General features: G+C 51.0%; 1 protein-coding gene across 22 annotated transcripts in view; it reads left to right on the top strand.

The window, feature by feature from the left end:
* The window catches only part of NFASC (neurofascin), an 88,375-nt gene that overhangs the window by 824 nt on the left and 62,297 nt on the right, over positions 1-25,254 (top strand). For 4 of the 22 annotated variants that reach the window (XM_071768287.1, XM_071768293.1, XM_071768291.1 and 1 more), the window contains exon 1: positions 14,231-14,474. The exons of 2 other annotated variants lie outside the window; for them this stretch is intronic. In XM_071768287.1, coding sequence (XP_071624388.1) covers positions 14,460-14,474 — 15 coding nt within the window. In that variant the 5' untranslated portion in view covers positions 14,231-14,459. Of the gene's footprint in view, positions 1-14,228; positions 14,475-25,254 lie in introns of those variants that run through there. 16 more of the 22 variants (XM_071768305.1, XM_071768296.1, XM_071768299.1 and 13 more) reach the window with 6 other exon arrangements.

Raw genomic sequence — 25,254 nt, 5'->3', positions numbered from 1 at the left:
TTAACGTGCGTGTTGTGGCCGTGCCTGCAGAGCAGCTCCCTGGTATCGATCAGGCTCCTGGAGGTGGGGAAAGTGCTGAATCATTTGTCCCTCCCGGCTCCACGGGCGGTTCAGCTCTTCCCCATCCCTGGGAAATGCTCAGAAATGGGCTGCAGAGGCTGAAGGAAACTCCACGCTGCGTGGCCGTGGGTGAGGTGGGAGGTTGGGTGGGCCTGGGAAAGGGAACGTGTGGCTTGAGCAGGGTTGTAGTATCTTCATCCTTTAATTGCTCCTCGGAGGAAAGGGCACGGGGAAGAGGCACCCGTGGGGGGCTTGGTGGGGCCTCTGGGCACGGTCCTGGGGGGATGTGGAGGGCTGTGGGGGGATGGAAAGAGGTTTTTTCTAAAAAATCCTCTCCCTTCTAGAACCGGGGAAGGTTTGTGGGGCTTGCTGCCTGGGTTGGGTTTGGTTTTTCCTTTTGGGGAGCGTCTTTGAGATTCTTTTTTCAAGGTCGGGTCCTCGGAAGAGGGTGTGACTCCTGCAAGTCACCCGGGAATGGTTCTGTCTGCTCCTGGAGAGAAAGGAGATGGAAAGGAGTGTGTGGGGAGGGGGGGAGGCAGATATTGCAGAAAAAAACCCCAAAAACTGGAATTGTAAAATGCCTGACTGTTGTAAGATGGATTCTGTGGTGCTGTCAGTGTTTCCGGGGTGCTCCCATTAGCTGCTGAGGACAAAAGGAAGAATCTGGTGACTTTTAGTGAGATGCTGACTTGGTTTCTGTAAAATGTCGACCCTTTGGCAGGCAGCTAAATCGGTCCTCAGCGTGACTGCTTTGTTTCCAGAAAACTTCTTTACTCGGCCTACCTTGAGAGATAACTAGATAACTGCTCCAATTCAGCAGCATGTTCTCTGTTTAAGGGCTTCAGGCTGGGCCCTTGCTGACTTTCCTTTTTTTTTTTTTTTTTTTTTTTTTGTGTAGCTGTAACTGGAGTAGGACATAAATAATGCATGGAGGTTCTTCTCAGCTGACTGAGGAAGGGCTCAAGTTGTTAAATTTGAAAATGGACTTTTGTTTACAGTGCTTGAGACCTGGGGATTGGCTTTGTCTTGCATGAGCTGGGTGCTGGGTGCTGGCTCCTGGGTTAACAAAGCTCCTCAGCATCATCCTCAGCATCATCCTCACTCAGTATCATCCTCAGCATCATCTTCAGTATCATCCTCAGCATCATCTTCAGCATCATCCTCACTCAGCATCATCCTCAGCATCATCCTCAGCATCATCCTCACTCAGCATCTCCTGGGGGTTGGTTACTCCTCTGCCTTTCCCTGACTTGCATCGTCCTGGCTGTGGCAAGGGATCTGATTTAAACTAAGTCACTCAATCCAATCATCTCTTCTCCCAGCTAATGATTAAATGGAAAATATCCCAAGCTCTCAAATGGTATTAATTCATAGGGAATTATTTGCTTAGCTCTGATCTAATTTGTCTTCATCTTCCGTGGGTCTTGCGTAAAAAATCGATGCTGCTGCTGGCAAGGTGCCACCACCCAGGCTTTCTGCAGTGCACAAGCATCAAAGATGGTCAAATATCTTTGATAATAACAGCAAGAAATGAGCTCTAATCCTTCCTATCTGTGTTTCTGCCAGCTGTCCTAGGCCCTGAGAGGAGGCTACTGGCATCAGGCTGCTGCCTGGTTGGGTCCCTCCTGTAAAGGGGACACTGAGTCTCGTTGGCAAGGTGCTGGGTGCTGGGTGAGTGGGGAAGGTGCTGAGATCAGGTGTGAATGGTGACATGGAAATAGTTTGAGAGAGGGAATAGGGCTGGAAAGCTGGAAATGCAGCCCCCAGGCAGCTGTTGGCTTTGCCTGTGAAGATGAAGAGAGGAAGAAGGAGGCAAAGGGGTTTTTGGTGGTGCTTGGTTCAGGCTGGTGACAAAGGGTAAAGGGATGGCTTTAAAAGTTGTTTAACTTTCCACTGAAATGATTTTTCCTTCTGAGGCCATTTCAGGCCTGGTGGGGTGACCTGGTGTCCTTGGGAGGAGGTTTCTGAGTGAATTATTCATAGGTACCAAGCATCTTGCCAGAGTTGTGTCCTCTGCCCTTTCCTCTCATCTCCTGAACCCCACTCAGCAGAAATGTGGCATTTATGGGATGTCTCTAACAAGAGAATTTCTGGATAAACATCAGTGCTTCTAGAAACAGATGTTACCTGGGCAGAGTGAAGGTTTTGTGAAGGTTTTGTGCAATTTATTTAAAGTGCTTTGGCTCCACCTTGTTCTTGGTGTGTTCTGCTAAGGAGGAGACCACAAGTCCAAAGGTTTCCACTGGAGATTATTAGAGAGATCTGAGGAAATTAGAGCCAGATTCTCAGGACACATCTGACATTAGCTGGGAGCCTTCAGCAGGAATTGCTGAGTTTCTCCCTTCGCACAGAAATAGTGTGTTACTTGTACAGGGTTTTAATTTTAATTTAGTGTCTGCAGCATCAGCTCTCATAGCTCAGCAGCTCTTAACCTGGAGATAAAAGTGAGCAGTGAGGCAGAGCCCCTTCCCTGGTGGTCCTCCAGGACTTTCAGGAAGATGTGGGATCCCCTGGTTTCTGCCAAGCTCTGCTTGTTGGAGTGAAGGAAAGAAACAGCTGAATTGTGAGGATTTAAATCCGTGATGGTTGTTTGCAATTAATGTCTGAGTCACTGATAGAAAATCAGGTTTTGCTTGAATTGGAATAAAAGCAAAGCCTGGGAGGAGACTCCTAAAAATTCAGCAAGAGGCATAAACTCTGGTACTTGCCCTTTGAATCTTTATTGCTCCTTGGGTTTCCTTTGCCTTCATCAAAATATTCCCTTTATCTCAAACCTGAGCAGGCAGCTCAAACCAGGGATTATATTCTGTTACAGTTTTTGAAAGGCTCTGGCAAATCTTGTCAGAGAGGTCTGGCTTGTCTCCCTGCCCCGTGGGTAACTCCTTTCAAAACTAATTTTCCTTATTTAAAATGTTGTTGGATGACTTCTGCTCTGTCTTTATTATTTTTTTTTCCTTGCTGAAGCACCTCATACTTTCATTCCTTTACCTTTGCTGTCCAGGATAATTGTTGAGTAATTTTAGAGATCCAGCTCAGAATGAACTTGCTGGAAGTTTTTCTTATGTTAAATAATCCCTTCCCTCCTTTTTTTTTTTTTTTTTTTTTTATTTCCAAATCCAGATCTGAAAGAAACCATGCTGTGTTACTATGGATTAAAAAAGAGGAGGATTTAAACCTCAGCTTATAGGGATCACCAGTCATAGTTAACGAGATAGGAGGCAAAGGATTAATAACTGAACAAATAGAGATGGTTTTGCCTGGCTAAACCAGCTGGAAGTTTCCAAGGATGCTCTTCCAAGTCTGTGCCTTGCCTCTTTAGTCCAGAGCCCTTTAGATCTCCTCCCATCCTCTTGCTGTTGGTGTTTCTGGCTTTCTGAGCAACAAATAATCTGATGTTCAAAGCATCTAACTGGGAACTACCTGGCCTGGGCTGGCCTGGATGCTGCTTTCCCACCTTGGGAACCAAACCTTGGTCCTTCTGGAGGGCTGGTGAAAGGGAGCATAACCCAGAGGCTTGGTGCAAGGTGAATCTGGAGGTTTATTTGAATTCTTGGCAGGTTTTCTGCCTTCTTGACAGGAGATTTTGCTGTCTTCCAGCGTGGGGAGTGATGGGTTCCTACAGCTCTCCTAAGTCCCAGCAAGCATGGCAGTGTCTCACTGTCACCCTGCATCTTATATTCCTCCTGAAATGCCCTGGCAGGGCTGGGCAGGGCTTGGCAATCACAGAGTGAGCTGGGAAGGGGGGAGAGGGCTCTCCTTGAACCTACAGAAAAACGGAGCTGAAACCCCCTTTGTGCCGTGGAACGTTTGCTTTTCCTCCCTTGCTCAGTAACCTCAGGAAGCTCCCAAGTTAAAAGAAAACTCCTCTAAAATCGAGGAAACCCCCTCGAGCACTGACTGACCTGTTGCTCGTGGGTTTCCTTTTTTTTTTTTTGGTGGTTTTTTTTTTTTTTCAACAAAACCATTTGATGCTGGGATGTGCCCGGGAGAGCAACTCCCCCCCCCTACACCCCCCCTGCCCTACACCCCCCCCCCAGATATCCACAAGGAAAGATGCTTAACGGGTGATTTACTCGGAGTTAGCAAGGAGGAATGGAAATCACCTTGGGACAGGGAATTACAAGGAAAAAAAAAGTGTCCGTGGGTGGGAGAAAGGCCCGACCCGACCCTCAGCCCCCCCCTCCCTCCCCTCACCTCCCACTCCGCGCGGGGCCCGGACGCTCTCCAGGGTCCTGAACCTCACCCGAGCCGGGGACCCCACGCGGGGATGGAGGGGATCACACGGGACATCCCGCCCCCCCCCCCTTTTTCCCCGGAAGAGAGGGGCTGCCCGGGACCTCTTTCCCCCCCCCTCCTCTTTTCCCGGGAAGAGAGGGGCTGCCCGGGACATCCCCCCACCCTTCTTTTCCCGGGAAGAGAGGGGCTACCCGGGCCTCCCCCCCTCCTTTTGTCCCGGGAAGAGAGGGGCTGCCCGGGACCTCTTTCCCCCCCCTCCTCTTTTCCGGGGAAGAGAGGGGCTACCCGGGCCTCCCCCCCTCCTTTTTTCCCGGGAAGAGAGGGGCTACCCGGGCCTCCCCCCCCCTCTTCTTTTCCCGGGAAGAGAGGGGCTACCCGGGCCTCCCCCCCTCCTTTTTTCCCGGGAAGAGAGGGGCTGCCCGGGACCTCTTTCCCCCCCCCCCCTCCTCTTTTCCCAGGAAGAGAGGGGCTACCCGGGCCTCCCCCCCTCCTTTTTTCCCGGGAAGAGAGGGGCTGCCCGGGACCTCTTTCCCCCCCCCCCTCCTCTTTTCCCAGGAAGAGAGGGGCTACCCGGGCCTCCCCCCCTCCTTTTTTCCCGGGAAGAGAGGGGCTGCCCGGGCCTCTCCCCCACCCTTCTTTTCCCGGGAAGAGAGGGGCTGCCCGGGACCTCTACCCCCCCCCCTCCTCTTTTCCCGGGAAGAGGGGCTGCCCGGGCCTCCCCCCCTCCTTTTTTCCCGGGAAGAGAGGGGCTACCCGGGCCTCCCCCCCCCTCTTCTTTTCCCGGGAAGAGAGGGGCTGCCCGGGACACCCCCCCTCCTTTTCCCGGGAAGAGAGGGGCTGCCCGGGATCTCTTTCCCCCCCCTCCTCTTTTCCCGAGAAGAGAGGGGCTACCCGGGCCTCCCCCCCCCTCTTCTTTTCCCGGGAAGAGAGGGGCTACCCGGGCCTCCCCCCCCCCTCTTCTTTTCCCGGGAAGAGAGGGGCTGCCCGGGACACCCCCCCCCTCCTCTCTTCCCGGGAAGAGAGGGGCTGCCCGGGCCTTCCCCCCACCCTCCTTTTCCCGGGAAGAGAGGGGCTGCCCGGGACCTCTTTCCCCCCGCTCCTCTTTTCCCGGGAAGAGAGGGGCTGCCCAGGACACCCCCGCTGTCCCGGGATGGAGGGGGCTCCCCAAGCATCCTCCCGAGTCCCCGTGTTGCTGCTCCTTGGGCAGGAGAAGGGATAACGGGCAGAGGTTGGAAGAAGAGGTTGCAGATGGATGCAAGGAAAAATTCCCCCCCTCCCCCCCCCGTGTGGGTGTTAAGCAGTAGCAGAGGTTGCCCGGAGAGGCTTGGGTGGTCCCCACCCTCGCTGGATGGGATTTTTTAAGGACCTGTCTGGCTAAAGCCCTGAGCAACCTGGGCTGACCTCGGAGCTGATCCTGCTTTCAGCTCAGGGCTGGACCTGCCCTGGTCCCTCCCGAGCAGAATTTCTTTTGTGATCCTGTTACCTGAAGGGGTTTCACCAGCGGGGAGCAAAACAATCTGTTCCCTCTCTGCTTTGACAACCTTTTCTCGTGTACAAAGATTGACTGCCCATCCTTCTGTCCCTGGGAAGCTGCTTTTATTGGATATTCACAGCTGCTTTTATTGGATATTCTGTAGCCTGAGGGCTAGGAGGGAAAGAAAGAAAACACAGCAATCCCTTCTCACCCAACAAAGGGAAAAGGTGAAGACCACCTCCAGCTCTTGCCTTTTTTCCTGGAAGCTTTTATTTTTTTATTTCTTTATTTTCCTGAAGTCTGCTGGGTTAATGAGGGGCTGCCTGAGTGGTGCTAAATGTCACCCTTCCTCGAGCAATTTAGATGATGAGTTCTTGGAGCCAGCCTGCATCTTGTTCCAAAGGCTCTGACCAGTTCCCCAGTAGGGTAATGGTACCACCAGTCACCTCCTGGTTAATTACACAGCTCTGATTGTGAGAGCTGAGAGTCCCCAAGATGCCCGAGAGCATCACTTGATAAAGACACATCTGTACGCTGAGCTGGGCCCTGCTCGAGTTAAGGGCACAGAAAAAAAGCTCTTTTTCTTGCTGTCACTTAAATGGTGTCAGGAGTGGTGAAATCTTGCTTTCAGATTCCTCCCAGACCCAGCAACAAAAAGCTGCTTGTTGCAAGCTCCTTGGTTTCTGTCCGAAGCCCCGTGACGTGGTCCCAGATGTGTGCAGGGAACAGGGATGGAGGGAGGGGACAACCCAGGCTTGGTGGCCCTGCACGTGTGCAGCTTGTGTGGGACCCCCCAGGTCCCCTTGGGCCTTTCCCGATACATCTGGGATGGCCCAGCTCATGTTTTGGCCTTGGTGCTTTAAATTTGAAGTCTTGCAGCATGGCTGGGGACTGGGAATATTGGTTGATTTTTACCTCTCCCACTGCAAATGAAAAAAAGGCTGGACAGGGTTTGGTGTCCCCTGCAGTGAAATTACATATGTGAGTGTGCACTGAGCACAACCTCTTAAAAACCTGATTATATCAACTTAATAAATAGATAATCCTGTTTCCTTCTTCTGCTGGCTCTGGTAAATTTGGATATTAATGTAAAATGTCTCAAGGCTGAACTTCTGGTCAAAACTAAATGCTCCTTCCCTGGTTCTCAGAAAAGCTGAAATTTGGGGTTAATTCATACCTGTGTTAGTTTATAAAAAAAAATGGGCTGCATATAATATAATATAATATAATATAATATAATATAATATAATATAATATAATATAATATAATATAATATAATATAATATAATATAATATAATATAATATAATATAAAAATAATTATAATTATATTATATTAATATAATAATTATCATAATATAATAATATATAACAAATATATATAATAATTAATAATAATTACATTAAAATAATACAATATAATACAATATAATACAATATATAATTATATATTATACATTATATATTATATATATTTATATATTATATAATATATAATATATTATTAATAATATATAATACATAATTTATATATTATATAATATAAAATTATGTAATATATAATATATGTAATATACTATAATATACTATACTATAATATACTATACTATAATATACTATAATATACTATACTATAATATACTATACTATAATATACTATAATATACTATAATATACTATAATATACTATAATATACTATAATATACTATAATATACTATAATATAATATAATAAATTATATAATATAAAAATATAAAAAATATAAATATATTATATTATATTATACTATATTATATTATAATATGTACAATGAAAGTGTCCTTCAAAACTCTGTGTTTGTTGCATGTCAGAGCCTGACATCTCTTATTGCCAGCTCTGGTCCCCAGATGCCAAGGCCCAGGGGGGGTTATTTCCCAGCAATCTCAGCAGCTGGCTCCCTGGCCGTGTATTTTTGGTTGACCTCGGCTGAATTCTCCTGGCCACGGTGACAGCTGCCAGGCTGATCTGGCTTCAGCCCAGTCTGGCTTCTCTCTAAGGTTGTGTTTCTTGCTGCTCTGCCCTTTTTTCTCCCAGCAGAACAACCCTGCTCAAGAGCCTTGGGAATGGAGCTGGGAGTTGTTACTGGGAGGATGTACTGGGAGTTGTTACTGGGAGGATGTACTGGGAGTTGTTACTGGGAGGATGTACTGGGAGTTGTTACTGGGAGGATGTACTGGGAGTTGTTACTGGGAGGATGTACTGGGAGTTGTTACTGGGAGGATGTACTGGGAGTTGTTACTGGGAGGATGTACTGGGAGTTTCTGCTGTCTAAATGTTCCTGGCAGGTTTTTTACTCGGGGGTTTGCTGGGTTTGCTCAGCTCCAGTGCCTCTTCCTTCCCCTTAACTTACCTGGCAAGGCAAATAAATGTGAATTATGTTTGTGCTCATTCTTGGCCCTGGCCCTTGACACTCACTGATGGGTTTGAGACAACTTTGTCACAATGAGGAGAGGTATTAGGGACTTGGATAAGAATAATTTAATCCCAGGTTGCGTGTCTGGGTGATTGGATCGAGCCCTGCAGACACAAATTATTAAAATCCAGTGGGGGATTTGGGATTGTCACTTCTGGAGCTGGGGAAATGGGGAACCAGTGCAGTGAGACTCAGCTCTCCCAGTTGTTCCCAGACACCTCTTCTCTTGGGTGTTCACCTCCAGCTCTGGGTGCTTCCCAGGAGCATTTTGGAGTTAATAATGGCAGGAGAGCACCAGCCCTTTGTGGAGATCAACCCCATAGCATGGTGTGAGGTGGGGAGGGGGAAGGACAGGAGCTCCTGGACAAATCAAAGCAGGGGATAGAGCCTGAGAATGAATTTTAAAGAGGTGTATTTGGGCTTAGGCTGAGCAAACATATAATTAACAGGAAGATAACAGGGTGGCTCCACAAGGCAGCTAATTGCATTTTCAAATGTCAGCTTGCCAGCTCCTGTTTAGTCTTCCCTCAATCTTGGCTTTGCCAGGGCAGTGACTGGTTTTAAATGGTTTTTTCCTCTCCCATCACCATGGGTTGGCACCTTCCTGCTCCTCAGAGATCTCTGTTAACCCAGCCCCTAGTTTAGAAGCATGATTTCTCTGGCTGGGAGTTGCTATTAGTCCACTGGGTTACATTAAACAAATTAAAAAGCACTTTGCAAAGGTAGAGAAAAAAAAAACAACTTGGCAATTGATGAGAGAGCAGCCTGCAAGGTTCTTGCAGTGCATCAGCTGCTTGGGAAAGTCCTGCTGGGTCTTTCCTCTTGCTGGAAGTGATAAAATATTGTCAGGGGGGGAGCTCTGTGCTGCTGCCCTGGGCTCCACACCCTGGCTGGATACTTGGATCCAGGATCCATCACTGGGGATGGATCCAAGGGATGGATGCTCCATGTGCTTTGTGACATAGGCTCTGCTGATGTCAAGGTAGGAACATTCCATGGCTGGTAAAAAAAAAACAAATTGTGGCACTTTTGCAGCTTGCTGAAGGTGACTGCAAAGTTCTGTGATTCACTGCTGATCCTTGGAGTGCTTTGCAAATTTCGTTGGTTTAAGGTAAATGATGATGAAATATTTTAAGCTGGTTTCTTTGGAAGTATTGATGTGTAGGAGAATTGACCCAGGCAGGCAGGAAACCTTTGAAGGAAAAGCTCCTCCAGAAGAATGGGTGGATTAGAAGGGAAGGAGGAACTGATTTTCCCCAGGAGTTTTTGGATGCAGGGCAGCATTCCAGATGTGAGGGGATGTTGGCAGCCAAACATCAGCCTAAAAAGTTCTTAAAAATCTTCTCTAGGACAAACCCAGGAGTTCTTATTCTAATCCCAGCTTTGCTACCAGGAGGCTGTGACCCCAAGCCAGCACTTAGATCCCTGCCTCAGTTTCCCCAGAGGTTGATAAGGAATTCTGTCTGTGTTGAATTTTCTCTTCATGTCCGAAAACCTTGAGAGCCCTGAGCAAGCAGCAAATATTTATTCTGTGGGTTTGGGGAGTGCATTAAACGACTGCTTTTGCATGTCAACGTGTGTCAATCAATTTGCAATAAATCCTGGAGCTCAGTCAGGAGGAGCTCTCACAAAACCAAACAGCAGGGACCAGGGTACGTGCCCAGCCGTGGAAATTCCATGCCAGAAAAGCAAAATAAAAACTGCCTCTCTCCAATGGCACTGCAGTTCCTGCCTGGTGCTGCCTATTGTCTGGGAAAAAGGGGGTTGCTGGCCGTGCTCCTGCTATTGATTCAGAGCAGATGCTGAGATGTGGGAGGGCAGATGGAGCCCTGCAGCACAATCCCCTCCTGCCATGGGGTGGGCAGCCCTGGGCAGGTGTCCCTGGGGTTGGTGTGAGGGTTGGGATCCAGCCCTGGCTGCAGGGAGATGGGTTTGGCTGAGCTGTGCAACAGGAGGGGGGGAGTCACCGTCCCTGGAGGTGTTAAAGTCACCCAGAGGTGGCACTTGAGGACCTGGCTTGGTGTTGGGCTGATGGTTGGACTGGTGGTCTCAGAGATCTTTTCAATCTTGATGATTTTATGATTTCTCAACCATCCTGTGGTGGGAGAGGAGCTGTGCCTTGGGTGGCAACATGGTCCTGGGCTTGGGCAAGTGAAGCTGAGACCAAAACCTGATTTGTGTTGGTGCTGAGGGACCCCCGTGCTGTGATGGGTGCCACCCACTTTCTGTTTCTGAGCTGCAGTCCCTGAGAAATCCAGAGTTGACTTCAGGATGACCCCAGAGGGTCAGGTAAAGGCTTTTGGAGCTTGGTTGCCATCCTGGCTACTTAGAGCCCTGTGCCAGCAGCTGTGAGTCCTGTGGAGGGAGGGAGCAGGGGGGAAACCCCCACTGGTGATGGAGAGGGATGGATCTGAGCCCCCCCAGTGTGGCTCCTCCTGCTCTGCCCACATCCCTGGCATCTCTCTGCCCTAACCTGTCCTTGGGCTGCTCTGCAGGAGGAGCAGGACTGATCCCATGGGGTAGCAGTGTGTCCTGCAGCCCATGGAGAGAGGCAGCAGCAAAGAGACTGCACCAAAGCCAAATACTGGAAGAAACCAACTGCTTTTCCCTGGCTGTTTCCTTTTTGGGCAAGGGCAGAGGAGAAAGATGGTTCATTGATCCTGGCCAGGAACTTTCCTGAGTTGTCCAACTCCTCCCGTGTGACTGCACAGGAGGTTTGCAGGGCTGGTCAGGCAGAAGGCAGCACTGTGTCCTCTCTTGTGCTGCCAGTTCCAAGACCAAGAAACCCATCTTGCTTGAGAAATACCTTTATCTAACTTAGAGCTGTTTCCTGGCTGCTGCTCTCTGCATGTTTAGTCCCTGGTAACACATCAAGCTGCAAAAAGGAGCTCGGGGTTTTCCCTGCCATCACCCCTGACTCCTGGGGGTCTCCACCCCATGGAAAAACTCCTCCCCTCCCCAGCAGCTTTATTGTCCCTGAAATGTGAGCAGTTCTCAAAGGCTCTTTGGGCTTCTCTGGGGGGAAGGAGGTCTGGCTCCTGTGGACAACTCTTGCTTAGTGGAAGCCTGTGAGCAAACAATGGGATTTCAAGGCTCCTGAAAAGAGAACATGGCTCACGTGCCCTGGGGAGCCTTTATTCATCCTCATTACCCCCTATCTCCCAGGCCTGCACTTTGTGCTGTCCCCAACTTCAAGCAATAGAGATATTGGACAGAGTTAATCCCCGGTGACTTCATTCATCTCCAAGTTAGGGGGGGGATGCATTTCCTCTGGCAGCCAGCCCTGCTCCTCACCACCTGCCACTGCTTTTTGTGGCAGGACCGAGCCCATCCCCTCCTGCCAGGCTCTTCCCCTGCCCCTCTGGATGGGGCTGTCTGGGCTGTCCATCACCCAGCAGACAGTGGCTGCTGCCCTGGGAGATGTTCCTGCCTGCAGTGCTGGCAGTGGGGATGCTGCTGGCAGGAGTCACGAGGCCAGCCCAGCTCCTCAGCTGCTTCTGTGCTGGGAGGATGATGGTGCAAACGTGCACCAGGCACCCCTTGGTCTCCTGGGAATCTGCTGGGATGCTGAGGGCAGGATGGAGGATGGAGCAGCTGAGGTTTAGGGGCTTGCTTTTGGGCAGGGTCACATCCTGGGGCAGCCCCATGGGTGCTGCAGCCTCAGGGAAGGGTGCAGAGAGCCAGAGCAGGAGTGATGCTGGTTGCTGCTCTGGTTTCTCAGCCCTGCAGCACTCTTTGGTATCCTCAGGGTTCAGCTGAGGATCTGCATCAAGCAGGCTCTGCAGATCAGAAGGAATTCGGCTTTTAAACTCGGATCTTGCTTGTATCCCTTTAATGTTTATTCCTCAAGAGCCTGGGTCATGTTTTCATTCCAGCAGACAGCAGGAAGGGGTTGCCTGAATGCAGGGGAAAGCAGAGAGAAGTCACTTGCCAGCTGGTAGAAATGGGATTTATGGTTTGGAATCCCAGGGCTTGGTCCTGTTCTCCTTGTCCCATCGCTTGGGACCCCTTATCCTTCTCCCTTCCAGCTTTTTTTATTATTATTATTTTATTTTCTCATGGTTTGAAAGCTGGCTGGGCTTGCTGGTTTGCCCGTTGGGCACAGCCCCATCCCAGTAATCCGGATCAGCAAGGCTGGATCTGTAATTATCTCAGCAGCTACTCAGGGTTAATGAGAAACAGAGAACAGAGCTGAGCTGAAACCACTGGGTGATGGGCACCAGCTCCTTTGGTGGAGGGGAATGGATTTGGTGGGAGTCTATGGAGCCTGAGATTCATCGGGTTGATAAATTAGCTGTCACAAACAACCTTCTGATCACTGGTTTGAGGCTTAAATTGTAATTTCTCCTGAAGGGAAAGCTCTGCAGCTCTGCAGGGGGGAGACTGTGAGCTCTTGGTGGTGGAGATAAGAACACAGCCCCTGGCACTCATCCAGTGTTAATACCAAATGTTTGGGAGACAGGAGGTGGAAAACAAGGGAGATGCTGCTGTGTTTGCTCTGAAATCTCAAGTTCTGGGTACATCCGAGCTGCTGGGTCCTTAGAGGGCACCTTGGGCAGCAGGAGAACTGAAGTGCTTGCTCAGAAAGGTGTCATCTGAGCATCCCCCGGGCTGAGACCTCTCGGCACCAAAACGTCTCCTCCCTGGAGGACAGCCAGGACCACAAAGGCTTCTCTGCTCCCACCCTTTTAATCAGGAAAATGGAAATAGCGTTTTAATAAGATGTTAATGAAGTTGGGAATCAGATTGGTCAATCCCTCATTTGAAGCTACAAAGGGGAGCTTTGTTTTTTGGTTTTTTGTTTGTCTTTTTTTCCTTGGGTTTATCACTTCTGTTCTTGCCTGATTATTCACAATCTTCTGTCCTTCACTGGGAAACTCCCTCCTTTATTCTCTGCAAAACTCCATCCTTAAGTTTGTGGCTGATCCTCCAGGGAAATCAGGCCACCTATATTTCATTTAGTGCCTTCAAACAATTAACCTCACAAAGATTCCTTTCTCTCCCTCCCCTCCTTCCCCCATCTGTTTCCTAATTGCCAGTGGAACTGGGATCCATGTGCAGGCTGTTCCCATTTTGTAATTAAATCTCCTCTTCCCAGTGGTTTCCCAATGGTTCCTTAGAAGCTGGGTCTAACCTCAGGGAAAATAGTAAACCAGAGGATATACCATGAGGATGAGTGAACCTGGAAAGGGTCTGAGATTCAGATTTTGGGGGATTTTTTCACACTGGAGGTGGGATGTGGACTTGCTTTGGTCCATCTCCTGGATCAGAAAGTGTGGAGTCACCTCAAGGGGACACGCAAGGGACCTGGTGGGGGTCTCAGCCCTGAGCAGCTCTGGGATAAATTGTCTTTGGATCAGGGGAGCTTTTTTGGGAGGAGAGGAACCTCCTGCTTCTCTGAAGGAGAAATCCTGGTGTCCCTCTTGTACCTGGCAGCAAATAACACTCTGTGAAGTCTGTGCTCACCAGGGGGGTTGCTGCAGGGAGGGATTTGCCTTCGTTCAGTCACTGGTACCCGAGCAACCCAAGAGTCCCTAAAATACTCCTGGTAGGAGATGAAGCTCCCTGTGACTCCTCAGCCCTTTCCATAGCCCTAACGTGGAGATGCTGCTGTAGGAGAGAGGAGGGAATGATGCTGAAATCTCGGTGCAGTGTTTAACAACCTCTCCCGTGTCACTGAGATCCCTGCTCTGCCTCCTCGGCAGCTTTGCAGGGGGCTGTGTGGGGACAGCGGGGACAAAAGGAGCTGAGAACAAAACCCGATCGTGTGCGGGCGGTGCTGGCACCCGGGACACGGGGACAGGCCCTGGCTGGCACTTGAGCCCATTCCCTGCTGGGGGACAGAGTGCGTAGTGTCCTGTGTCCCCCCCCCTCCCGGCTCCTGCATTATTCATGAAGGAAAATCCAGCAGGAGCAGGGAGGGAAGGGAGAAGCAAAGTCGGAGTTATTAATATCGGGTATTGTGCCTTCTCCTCTTCTCCGGCCGGCAGGGATGGGTGGGCTGGAGATCACACAGCCCCGTGTCGGGGGGAGGATGGGGAAAGGGATTGGGGCAGCAGCCCAGGGATTTTTGGGCTCATTCCAAGCAGGTCGGGTCCCCTCCGGGGCCGGGGGATGCTGAGAGAGCTGGGAGGGGCTCAGCGCATCCTCCCCGACACACGGAGGCAATTTGTGTTGGGGATAGAGGAGATGGAGAAGCTCAACCCCAGTTCTGGAGGGGAGAAACCGCATCTTAAATGGGCAAGGCAAAGGTAGGAGGCTCTCGGCCTTTGGAGGAACCGGTGAGGAGCTGGGGGTGGAGGTGATTTTCTTGGATATTGAGACATTTTCAGGAGGATGGGCAGGGCTGTTGTGTCCTGCTTAGAGCTGACTGGTGTGTCCCTAGGGTATGGCAGGAGTCCCCTTGGGGCTGAGACCCTCCTCGGACTCCTCCATCCCTCTGGAATGGGCTGACGGGTGCCTGGAACCCCCTCTGCTCAGCAGTTCCCACATTTTTTCCATGGCTGGACTCTGCTGAGGGCAAGTTATATGAGTTCGGATCTCTAAATCTCAGTGTATCTTTTGACTTCTTCGCTTTCCCTTCTTTTCCGAGTCGCGCAGGGCTGGTGAGGGAATTTAACCCCTTCAGTCCTGTGTCCTGGGCAGCCAGAGCTGAGTGATGGATGGAAACAGCCCGTTCCTCTGCGGGGGGGGGGGGGGGGAGGAGGAGGTGCTGTAAATATCAGCCTTCCTCAGAAACATATGTACTTTTTGATTTAATTAGGATGCTTCTCTTTTAAGTCAGGGAGAGCTTTAGGTCAAGATGGAAAAAGTGTCATCCCGACTTTTTGGATTACTAATAAGCTTTTTCTTGCAAAAGGAGCTGGTGGCTTTGCAGTAATCTGGGTGTAAGCTGCTTGTAGCCTCCCTCTCCCTTGCTCTGCGGGTTTGTTTGGGTCGGAGCTGGTTCGGGGTTATTCAAGAGCAATTTAGAGATCCACTCAGCCTCCCTGGGGTGCAGGCATCAATCAGGGAGGCACCAGATTCCAGGGCAGGCTCTGCTTGCACATCCTGCAGCCTCCGGGCATGAGGAGCTGGAGCTGCTGGAGGTGAGCTCCGTGGGGAGGTGATTAGCGGTGTCTTCCTCCCCCAGAAGGCGCTGGGCATTTTCATGACTATTTAATGGCAAGCTTTGTCTGTTCTGCTTTGCCCAAACCCCCCTTGCACTGAGCTGCTTTGGCTCTTGAGGCCCTGGAAGGCTCGGTGCAGAGGGGAGAGTGCAGCCCTCTGGGCTGGCTTTGTGCTTTGGAGGAACGCAAAAAGCATCTGGAACCTGGAATTCTGCCTCCCTGGGCTTGTGAGCTGTGCGGTACCAACCAGGAGGATGTCGCAGCTCCCTTGTCCCCAGCCAAACCCTTCCTCACATCCCTCTCCCCATGCTGCAGGGGGGGGGATGCTGCTCTCTGAGCCGCTCCAGGTTTTGACAGAAGCTGCCTGGTCAGATGCTTTGGGTGGAATTGCAGCCGTGTTGCTCTGGAGATGCTGTGTCAGGTTAAATCCAGCAGTGGTACCTGTCTGTTGCTGTAATTTGAGCCCATTAAAATGAAAACCTCTTGAAAGGTTGACTGGGAAACCAACCCTAAAAGCCCAGCTAGCAACAACTGCGTTTCCTTCTGCTGGTTTATTTTCCAGACCATGTTCCATCAGACATCTGTCTGGGGATGGAATCTCTTCCATCCTGCAGGTCACTCAGTGTCCTCTCCTTGTAGCTCAGGTCTCAGCTTCCCTCCTGCCTGTAGAGCATTTGGATTTGGGAAAACAGAAACTCTGGATCAGCTCAGTTTTGCTGCCTTTTGTGTTCCTTCTCTTGTTGCCCTGGGGTCTTTCCTTCCATGCCCAGAACTGTCCAGTCCCGGTTCTGAATGGCAGCCCAAAAATTGTGTGTCCCCCCCTGGGCTCCAGGCAGGGCTGTGGTGGTGGGGATGTCACCAGAGCCACCAGAGAATGTGACCAGTGTCACATCTGGGAACCAGTGCAGAGGGTGGCATGCTGGCCTGCATCCCAGCACGGACCCAGTATCCCAGCAGGGACCCAGTATCCCAGCAGGGACCCAGTATCCCAGCAGGGACCCAGTATCCCAGCAGGGACCCAGTATCCCAGCACTGATCCAGCATCCCAGCAGGGACCCAGTATCCCAGCAGGGACCCAGCATCCCAGCAGGGACCCAGCATCCCAGCAGGGACCCAGCATCCCAGCACGGATCCAGCATCCCAAACTGGGCAGGACCAGGCTGATGGGAGGAGCTGCCAGAGGGTGGCAAATCCATTTCCCTGCATCTCCCTCTCCGTAGGAAGGATTTGCATCAATCCATATAGGAAATAATTAGCATCAGGAGGCTGGAATGAGGCTGCTGGATGGGGAAGAGACTCCCAGTGCTGGTCCCATCTCTGCCATGGCTTGAACAAACCCTCTGCCTGCTCCAGAGGGAAGGGGGATGCATTCCCAAGAGGCTGTGATTCCCAGGAGGAACCATTTATTAAGTGCTGGTGGGGTGTGAATGTTGAGGAGGTTTCTGGTGTCTCAGCTGTCATGTAATTGTGGCAGAACATGATCCTTTAATTAGATCAACTTCTGCTGTCTTCTGAGGGGGTATTTTCTTTTCCCTGTCACTTTATTTACTGCTGCAAGGAACAGGATTTCTCTGCCCTTTACTGGAGGGACTGCAAGGGGGGGGTAGGAAAATGAAAATAAGCAAGAAAAAGGCTGTGGGTGCCCAGGGGCAGAGGGATGGGGGGAAGGGGTGACTGGGAGCTGCCCCTCTCCCTGTAGCATCCCTAAGAGTCTCTGAAGCCCCAAGTTATCTTTGGGTGCAAGATGGGGTTTGGCATTTGGTGGAATAGATGGATAAATAAACCCACATCCAAATGGAGTAAAAAAATCTCTGCTGTGAGCAGCTCAGGGTGGCTCAGGCTGCAATGGGAGCTGGACCAGGGAGGAGCAGGGGGGCTGAAAGCAGTGATGGGGGGGGGACCAGGGTTTGCCTACTCAGCCTCCCTGTAAGAAGGTTTTGCTTCTAACAAAGAAGAAGAACAGCATAAAAAAAGGCACTCAAACTGATGCTTCAGACTGACCTCCCAAGAAAAGGCTGTTCTCCTTTTTTTTTTATATTAAATTAACAGCCTTTTGCCACAGGGAACAGCAAGGAAGGTCCCTGCCTACCCTGCTCCCAGGCAGGGCTGGGGATGGAGCACACTTCAGAGGCTTTGTCTGAGCTCTCACTGATTTCTCATGAATAATTTTTGAGCTGGGGAGTGAATTCCCCCCCCTTTCCACCCGGGTGGGTGTCCCTGCACGTGCTCCTGGGTTGCAGTGGCCACGTGGGCCAGAGAGCACGGGGGGCTTGTGACCCCCAAAAAGGGCTCTGACATCCCACAAGGATGCCTGCTCCTCCCAGCAGTCCTGCTCCCATCCCAATGGGATTCATTCCCATCCCAAAGCCTGCAAGGCTCCTGTTCTCCTGTCCCTCAGGCAGGGCTCTCTTCATCCTTCGTGGAAATCCACCCAAAACTCCAAGCCCACCTGAAACTCCTCCTCATCCTTCCCAAGCTGTGCAAAGCATACCCAGAGTTACAGATTCCTGCGGGTTTTTCCCAGCTTTCCCAGCTGGAAGCAAGGCAGCTATTTGATGGGAATTGTATGCATGCCTGAGCAGGAGGGAGGCTGAGCTCTTGGCACCCACTGTCACTCACATGGGGCCTCTTTGGATGCCAGAGGAAGGATCCTGAGGTTGCCACCTAGAATAGCTGCTTGTTCTGCTTGTTCTTGAGCTAATTGCACCCTTTCAGTGATTTTCAGAGTGCCCAAGTTTCTCTGCTTCCAAAATTCCTGGAAAATGCCTGACACTTCATTATGCATTGGAATGAAGGCTGATTTGCCTAAGTGGAGTTTCCCCCTGCTTCCAAGCTCATGGAAATGGGGATTTGCAAGGGTTTGTAGGACCCAGGTTTCTCATCTTCCCACCTGTGGGATGCCAGCAATGGTCCTGGTCCTTAATTTGGGCATCCCTGGCTCAAACTGCTGGGTTTGCAGTCTGAGGACTGATGGTGTCACACAAAGCCATGCTTAGCCCTGCAGCTGCTTGGTGATTTTTTTTTTTTCCCCGTTACTTATCTGTCATTTACCAGTGACCCCTCTGCTGTTCCTCTGCCCATCTGCCTCTTCTCAGGGCCCAAACTGGTTGCTTTTCCCTTCCCATTTTCACAGCCAGGGCCAGCAAGGCTCCAGCTCAGCGTTCACATCCCTTTGATTAAGTTTTCTTTTGCAACACAGGGAACGAGTAATCCCTTCTCTGCATCCTCTACTCAGTCCTGAAGGTTAAAAGCTGCTTTCTCTGCCAGCATCGTTCTGTAGAAGCCAAATGCTTCTCCCAATTAACTTATTACTCTTTTGGAGGGGGCTCAAAAGGCAGATGGAGCCACTGTGCTGGCAATATTAATGACTGTGGTGTAAAGGGTGAGGATTTTCTGCAGACTAATGGGAAAACTTGTGAAGGCATTGCTGAGAAATACCAGGGAGTGGTGGTTCCCTCCTAGGTCTGAGCTCAGGGTGAGAAATAAAGTGTGATTTCACAGCATCTCTGCTCCCCCAGCCTGTCTGTCCTTAAAGGCTGTGGATATTCCAGGTCTGAAGAGCCCCCCAAGGCAGTGGGAATGGGGACAGCAGAATGGTACAAGGGGGGTGGGGGGGTGGGAGGCATGTGGACCATTAACTTTGGGTCACCAAATGCTTCTGGGGGGAAATAAATGACTTTAAAATGATGGCTGGGGGGTCAGAGGGAGGAAGGGGGAGTGCAGGTGCCCACCTGTCAGGTTGGGGTGGAGGATGTTTGATTTTTAACTGCATTACTAATGAAGTCTGTGCATCAAAGTCTCCTAGAGGGGTGTTGAAAGCAGCCTGACAAGGTGTTTTCACAAACATTTGCAGGAATTGAATGCCTGTAGCAGAGGCAGAGAGGTTCCCAGCTGGATCCGAGATGAGCCAAGAGGTTGAGGAGTTATTGGCAGGGACCAGGTGAAAGCCAAGCAGTGTGGGGAGGGTTCTCCCTTGGGAAAACTGGCTGAAAATAGGGGGTTGTGATAGTTGGTTTGCCCCTTTTTTGGAAAGGTGCCACGAGACACACTTTGTGCCTGCAGAAAGGGAATTTTTGGTGAAGATTTGTGGCTCTCTGGCAGGGGGGCAATCTTTGAAAAATTGGTTTTCCCAGCCAGGAGCTCAGTTGTGCTGTGGTGATGTGACTTGTTAAGGGTGTTCAGAAGGGAAGTGATGATCTCCTTCCTGTGATTCCTCCCCTGTAATCGGGGTCTGAGTGTGCACAGGGTGAGGAAAACCCATTGCACAGAATTTCCTCAAAAACCTTTGCTCCTGAGAGGTAAAGCCTTCAGCTCTTTGTATTTTCCTATCAGGTTTAAAGAATTGTCCTGCCTGGCTTGGTTCCCCTCCTGTTTCCCCAAACTCCCTCCTCTAAAGCTTGGAGGTCAGATGGCTCAGGGATGAAACCTCAGGTTTGCTGCTGCTTTTTGCTCCAGGGCAGTGCCTGGGGTGTGAACTGAAATGTCAAAGGGGTTTTGCAGAACATGAGAACCAGATGTGCTCCCAGACTCTGTCTGCCAAGGGCAGAGCAGCTTAAATACCTACACTGGGGGATTTATCCCGGGTTTTAGGGTGACCCCCAGGGTAAGGATGTGGTTCCTGGGGAGCTGTGAGCCCAGGTTGGTGGCTGGAGGGGACAGGATGTCTGGGAGCTGCCTGCAGCCCAGGGCTGTGTAAGGTGATCCAGCAGCTCCTGGGGAAGAGCTGGTGGCTGTAAATACAGCTCACTTAGGAGATTAATCAGCAGCAGGCATGTTCCTGCCTTGTCCTGACACCTGGCTGCTTGATCTGGTTACAGCCCAGGGAGGTGCCCGGGGACCTGCCCTGGAGGGGGTGGGTGATGGGGATGGGGACATTGGGATGGGGACACTGGGCAGGGGCAGAGCCCCTCTCATCCATGCTGGGGACTGCTCTGGGATGGGGTCTGGACCCTGCTGAGGCTGAAGAAAAGCTGTTTGGGCAGCCCAAGGGTTCCTGCTTGGGTGGAGAAATGGTGATGGAAAAAGTCCTGGGCCTCCCCAGTGTCCCTCGGTGCCTGGTGTCACCGGTGTGTCCTGTGTCCTCACTCTGCCCCTTGAGCCTTCTCGTTGGGAAATGATTTTTGCCTTTTCAAACCCTATTTTTCACACCATTCCCTTTCCTTGCCCCTCTTCAACAACTCAACATCCTGATGAATTAAAGGGCAGTGTAATTTTCCAAAGAGGTTGCAACGTAAGGAGAATTGGTAAATATTTTTCCCAGAGAATATCAGGTAAAAATTATTTCTCTTCCATGCTGGCTGCCACCACCCCATGTTTAAAGAACATGGTTAAGGAACCTGTGCCAAATGGTGCTCCTCATCTCCCTTGCTTTCTGCCAGGGATAACTCCCATCAGTTGCTGCTTTCTTTACTCCTCACTCTCATTGCAGAAATGAAAAGATGCAGAAAGCAGCAGCTCCCTGGGGGCTGAGAAGCTGATTAGTGGCACTGGGGTGACCTGGGGTCACCTGGTGGCCTTCAGGGACCTGGAGTGGCCCCAGCAGCCTGTGGATCAGCTGCCATGGGGGCACAGCAGGGGCTGGTGGGTCCGTTTTCCATGGCAAGTTTCATGCTATTCCTTTTTATTTTTTTTTTCCTCTGGCTGTGACCGGTTTGTAAAGGTTAAATGGCATTTTCTGATTAAACCCCAAGCACTCTGGTGATCTCAGCTCATTTCCCCCTCATGCCATATCTTTTGTCTGACCTTGGGCTAACACTTAACCTCTCTGGACCAGAGCCTCTCTGGGTAATAGAACATCACTATTTCCTTACATTACCAGAAGGGTGATAAATTAATTCACATTTATGGAGTGCTGAGATATGGCTGTGATAGATGAAGAGTCTGTCCCTGGAATTACCCTCCCTCTCTGTAGGGAGATGGGGAAGGAATTTTCTCCTGAAAGCAATGTCTGGCAGCAAGTGGAGTTCAGAGTCACCAAATGTCCTGGAAGGGACCTCAAGCATCACCTGGTCCAACCCTTCTGATCTTATTGTTTATCTGGGATATCCCAGCTGAGACTTGAAACTTTCAAAGTGGGATAAACCACCTCTTCCCCTGGGAGACTATTCCAATGTCTGACTGTCCTCAGAGTGAAAACTTTTCCTCTTGTGTCCAATCTCCCCAGGAGCAACTGGTGCCCATTCCCCTTCCCTTCTCCATGGCACTCCTTGGAAATCAGGAGTCTCCATCTTCGTCTCCATCTTCTTTGTAGCTTCCCTTTAAGTGCTGGAACACTGCAATAGGGTCTTCCCTAATCCTTCTCTTCTCAGAGCTGAACCAACCCACTTTTCCCAGCAATTATCCCGTTCCTCCCGAGGCTCTGAGTTATTCCTGAAGCAGGAGCCAAGGAGCAGCTCCCGACTCCGGAGTGATACAGGAGGGAAAAGTCGGGGGAGCTCCTGTAGCTCTCCAAACCACCTAAACCACAAATCTCCTCACTGCCAGCACCAGTTTGGCAGTCCAGGGGATTTCGAGCTTCATTCCCATTTCCCAGGAATTGCCCTGGGGGGGTCGGGAGGATGCTCGGTGCCTCTGCTGACTTTCGGGAGCCACCCTTGTGGCACCGCTGCCCCGGTGCTTTCCCTGAGTTCTTGGGTGTCTGCTGGGTTCCTATAAAACGTGTCCAGCCTGCAGGGCTGGGGATTGAGAGCTCAGCCACGGGGGAAGCTGGAGAGATAAGAGGGAGGGAAAGGAAAAGGCAGCAGATGGCAAAAACCCCGCGGAGGAGCGAGGCGAGAAAGCGGGGGCTGGGAGAAACCGCGAGTGTCTGCGCCTGGGAGATGGGTTTGTTGCAAAGGTCCTGAAAACGCCGTGGCAGGAGGGGATGGGTACTTATCCCAGGCAATCCGACTGCCCTGGGGGTTTGGCAGAGGGCAGTGACTGAGCTGAAGTGTCTGCAAAGCTTTGCTGCTGGAGGTGGGGCTGTGAGAAATGGCCTTTTGGTCAGAGCAAAGCTGCCCTTGGGGACCCCTTTGGGGTTACAGTGGGATAGAAAATGGTTGTTGATAGACACTGAGCCATCAGACACCTTAGCCCAGGGCATATTTCTAGTGGCAAGCCTGCCTTTCCTTCTTGCCTGTGATGAGAGGCTCCGAAGTTGCTGCAGGGATGGAAAGGGAACACAGAGATGGAGATGGATTTGCTGGTGTTTGCTCCCAGTTGTCCAGCAGAACAATTGTGAAAGCTGGACCCAGCCTCAGGGACAGACACAAAGCATTTCTCTCTCCTCCAAGCAGAGGCAGGAGGGAAGCTCTGCCCTCCCCAAAGGCTGCCCCAGGACAGGGCACTCTGCCTCCCTCCTTCGGCAGGGAAATGCCAAGTGGTCCCATCTTGCCTTCTTCATGATCGTTTCTTTCCTTCTCCATCACCATTTCTTTCCTTCTCCATCACCATTTCTTTCCTTCTCCATCACCATTTCTTTCCTTCTCCATCACCATTTCTTTCCTTCTCCATCACCATTTCTTTCCTTCTCCATCACCATTTCTTTCCTTCTCCATCACCATTTCTTTCCTTCTCCACCACCATTTCTTTCCTTCTCCATCACCATTTCTTTCCTTCTTTCCACTCATTCCTGTGCTACAGCACATTTGTTCTCTGAATGGTTTCTGGTGGCTGTCACAGGGATGCAGCTCCACGTCCATCATTTACCAACTTGTGTGTCCGTGCAGGACAAGGGATATGGGAAGGGGGGGGGATGTTTCTGGGGGGATGTGTGGGTCTGTATCACACTGGTTCTGTGTTGCAAGGTGGTTCCTGACTCCCTGTGTGGGTCCTGGGGAGATTCAACCCCCCCTGGACCAGGTTCTTCGAGGGCTCGCAGGGTGGGCTGGCACCAACCTGGTGGCTTTTACCCCATGTGACAGAAGGTCCTGTCACTGCCTGAGAAAAGGAGATGTAGATTTCTGGCCTGGAAATCAGCAACCCAGAAACCCACCTGGTGGGTTACATATGGAGGGGGAAGCCACAGAAAACCTTCAAGGAGCTGGAGCAGAAGGAAACCTTCAGTCACTGGTAGGAACCACTGACACTCTTCCCTCTAAGCCCATGGTTTTCATTATCTGAAACCAAAAGGATTTTCTCTTTGTGGAAACGTTGCTCTGTGCTGTTCAATCAGTGTTAATTAAGCAGCTGAAAGGCATTAAATGGGGCTGGAGAAACCTTCTTGGGAACAGGAGCTGCTCGGGTTTACTGCTCCTCTTAGAACCATAAATAAAGATAAATGTCTGCTTGCTGCTGAGAGCATCCTGCTGGACCTAATGAGCTGATTAAACCCAATCCTTCATTGTGGAATTATTTAATTTCCTTTAACTCCAACCCCAGATTCCTCTTGTTTACTGTTTCTGTGCCTGCTCTCCTTCCCCCATCTGTCTCAGAGAGTTCATGCCCCTGCCTGGTTTGCAGGAACTGGGCTACAGGGGAGGGATTTGTTCCCAGTGTGGTTCTGGAAGGTCTCATGTCATTAAACTGTTGAGAAAGGGATGAATTTCAGCCTTTCCCTGGTCTTATTTGTGCATCCTCAGGCTCTGCCCAGCTTTCCCAGGGCAGTGGGGCTGGGGCAGGGCAGGATGTGTTGTGGTTTGCAGGGATGTGGGTTTGGGAATGCCAAGGAAGAGCCAAGTCCTGGCCAAATCAGCCTGGGGGAGTAAATCTGAGGTTGTGCTGCCTTGGCTTGGAGCAGGTTCTTGCTGACTGGTTGCATCTCTGCAGGGAGAGGAGATGTTGTCACTTAGCATTTGCCCTCCAGCCCTGGGAAGGAGCAGGGAGAAGCCAGAGCTTGGCCAGAGGAGAAAGGAGAGGATGGGTCAGGTTCTGCTGCTGGGCAGAGCAGCTCAGCACCATCAACCACTGCTTTCTGCTGGTGTAGGGACCCTGCCATGGGCAAAACCTCCTCCTGGCCATGCCAATGGGCAACTGGTTGGTGCCAAGCAGATGGGAGCTCTGGTTCCCCAGGGATGCTCCAGGGCTGGGCTGGGAGGATTTGTTAGCCCAGCTCCTCACCATCTGCAGAAAGGAGAGGTTTGTCCCTTCCCAAGGCAGGGAGGAAGTGATGTGTGTGTTAAAATGACATCTGGGTGAGGAGATGAGAGCTTCAGAGTTTCTCCTGTGAGGGTTTGCAGCTCTGCCAGGCTGGATCACAGCCTGTGGTGCCTGCTTGGCTGGGAGCAGGAGGCAGAAACCCTTCTCTGGTGCTACACCTGCAGCTCTCCTGGAGCTGGAGCAGGGATTTTCCAGATGGAGAAGGACCAAAGAGGAATTTTCAAAGCTGTTTTATTTCCCCCCTCTCCCTTTTTCACTGCAGATTCAGAGTATTGATGGGTAAAGTGCTTGGAGAGGTTTTCTGGTTTAATTATTGGTGTGTGAGCAGTGTCCTGGCACAGGGAGAAACCTGAGAGTGTGAAAGGTGCAGCAGGGCAGGGCAGGGACCTGTGACAGCCCAGGGGGTGACAGTGACCTCCTGATCACCCTGGTGGGTGCTGGGGTGGGCAGAACCTTTGGGGAGAGGGAGTTTGGGGGGTGGTCCCAGGTTTTCCCTGGGATTTGTTTGGGAAACATTTGTCAATGCAGTAAAATCCACCTCAGCCTTTTACCCAGAAGAAAAACCCCAGGATGGGATGGGATGGGATGGGATGGGATGGGATGGGATGGGATGGGATGGGATGGGATGGGATGGGAGGGTGCCAGCCCCTGGCCATGGGTTTTTATTGCAGAAGGGGCTGTGCACAGCAAGAAACTTCTAGAAACTTCTTTTTCTTTCAAGTTCTGACTGCTGCACACACACAAAAAACTGGGGTTATTTTTTTCAACCCTCCAATTCCCATCCTGGTCACCTCACCTGGGGCAGGCTCAGCTGCCATTGGCCTCCAGCACTTGGATTTTCAGCCCT

This window comes from Heliangelus exortis, chromosome 25 (assembly GCF_036169615.1).
Source record: "Heliangelus exortis chromosome 25, bHelExo1.hap1, whole genome shotgun sequence".
NCBI lineage: Eukaryota > Metazoa > Chordata > Aves > Apodiformes > Trochilidae > Heliangelus > Heliangelus exortis.
The sequence above is the reverse complement of the archived record's forward strand: the minus strand, read 5'-3'. Positions and strand labels throughout refer to the sequence as shown.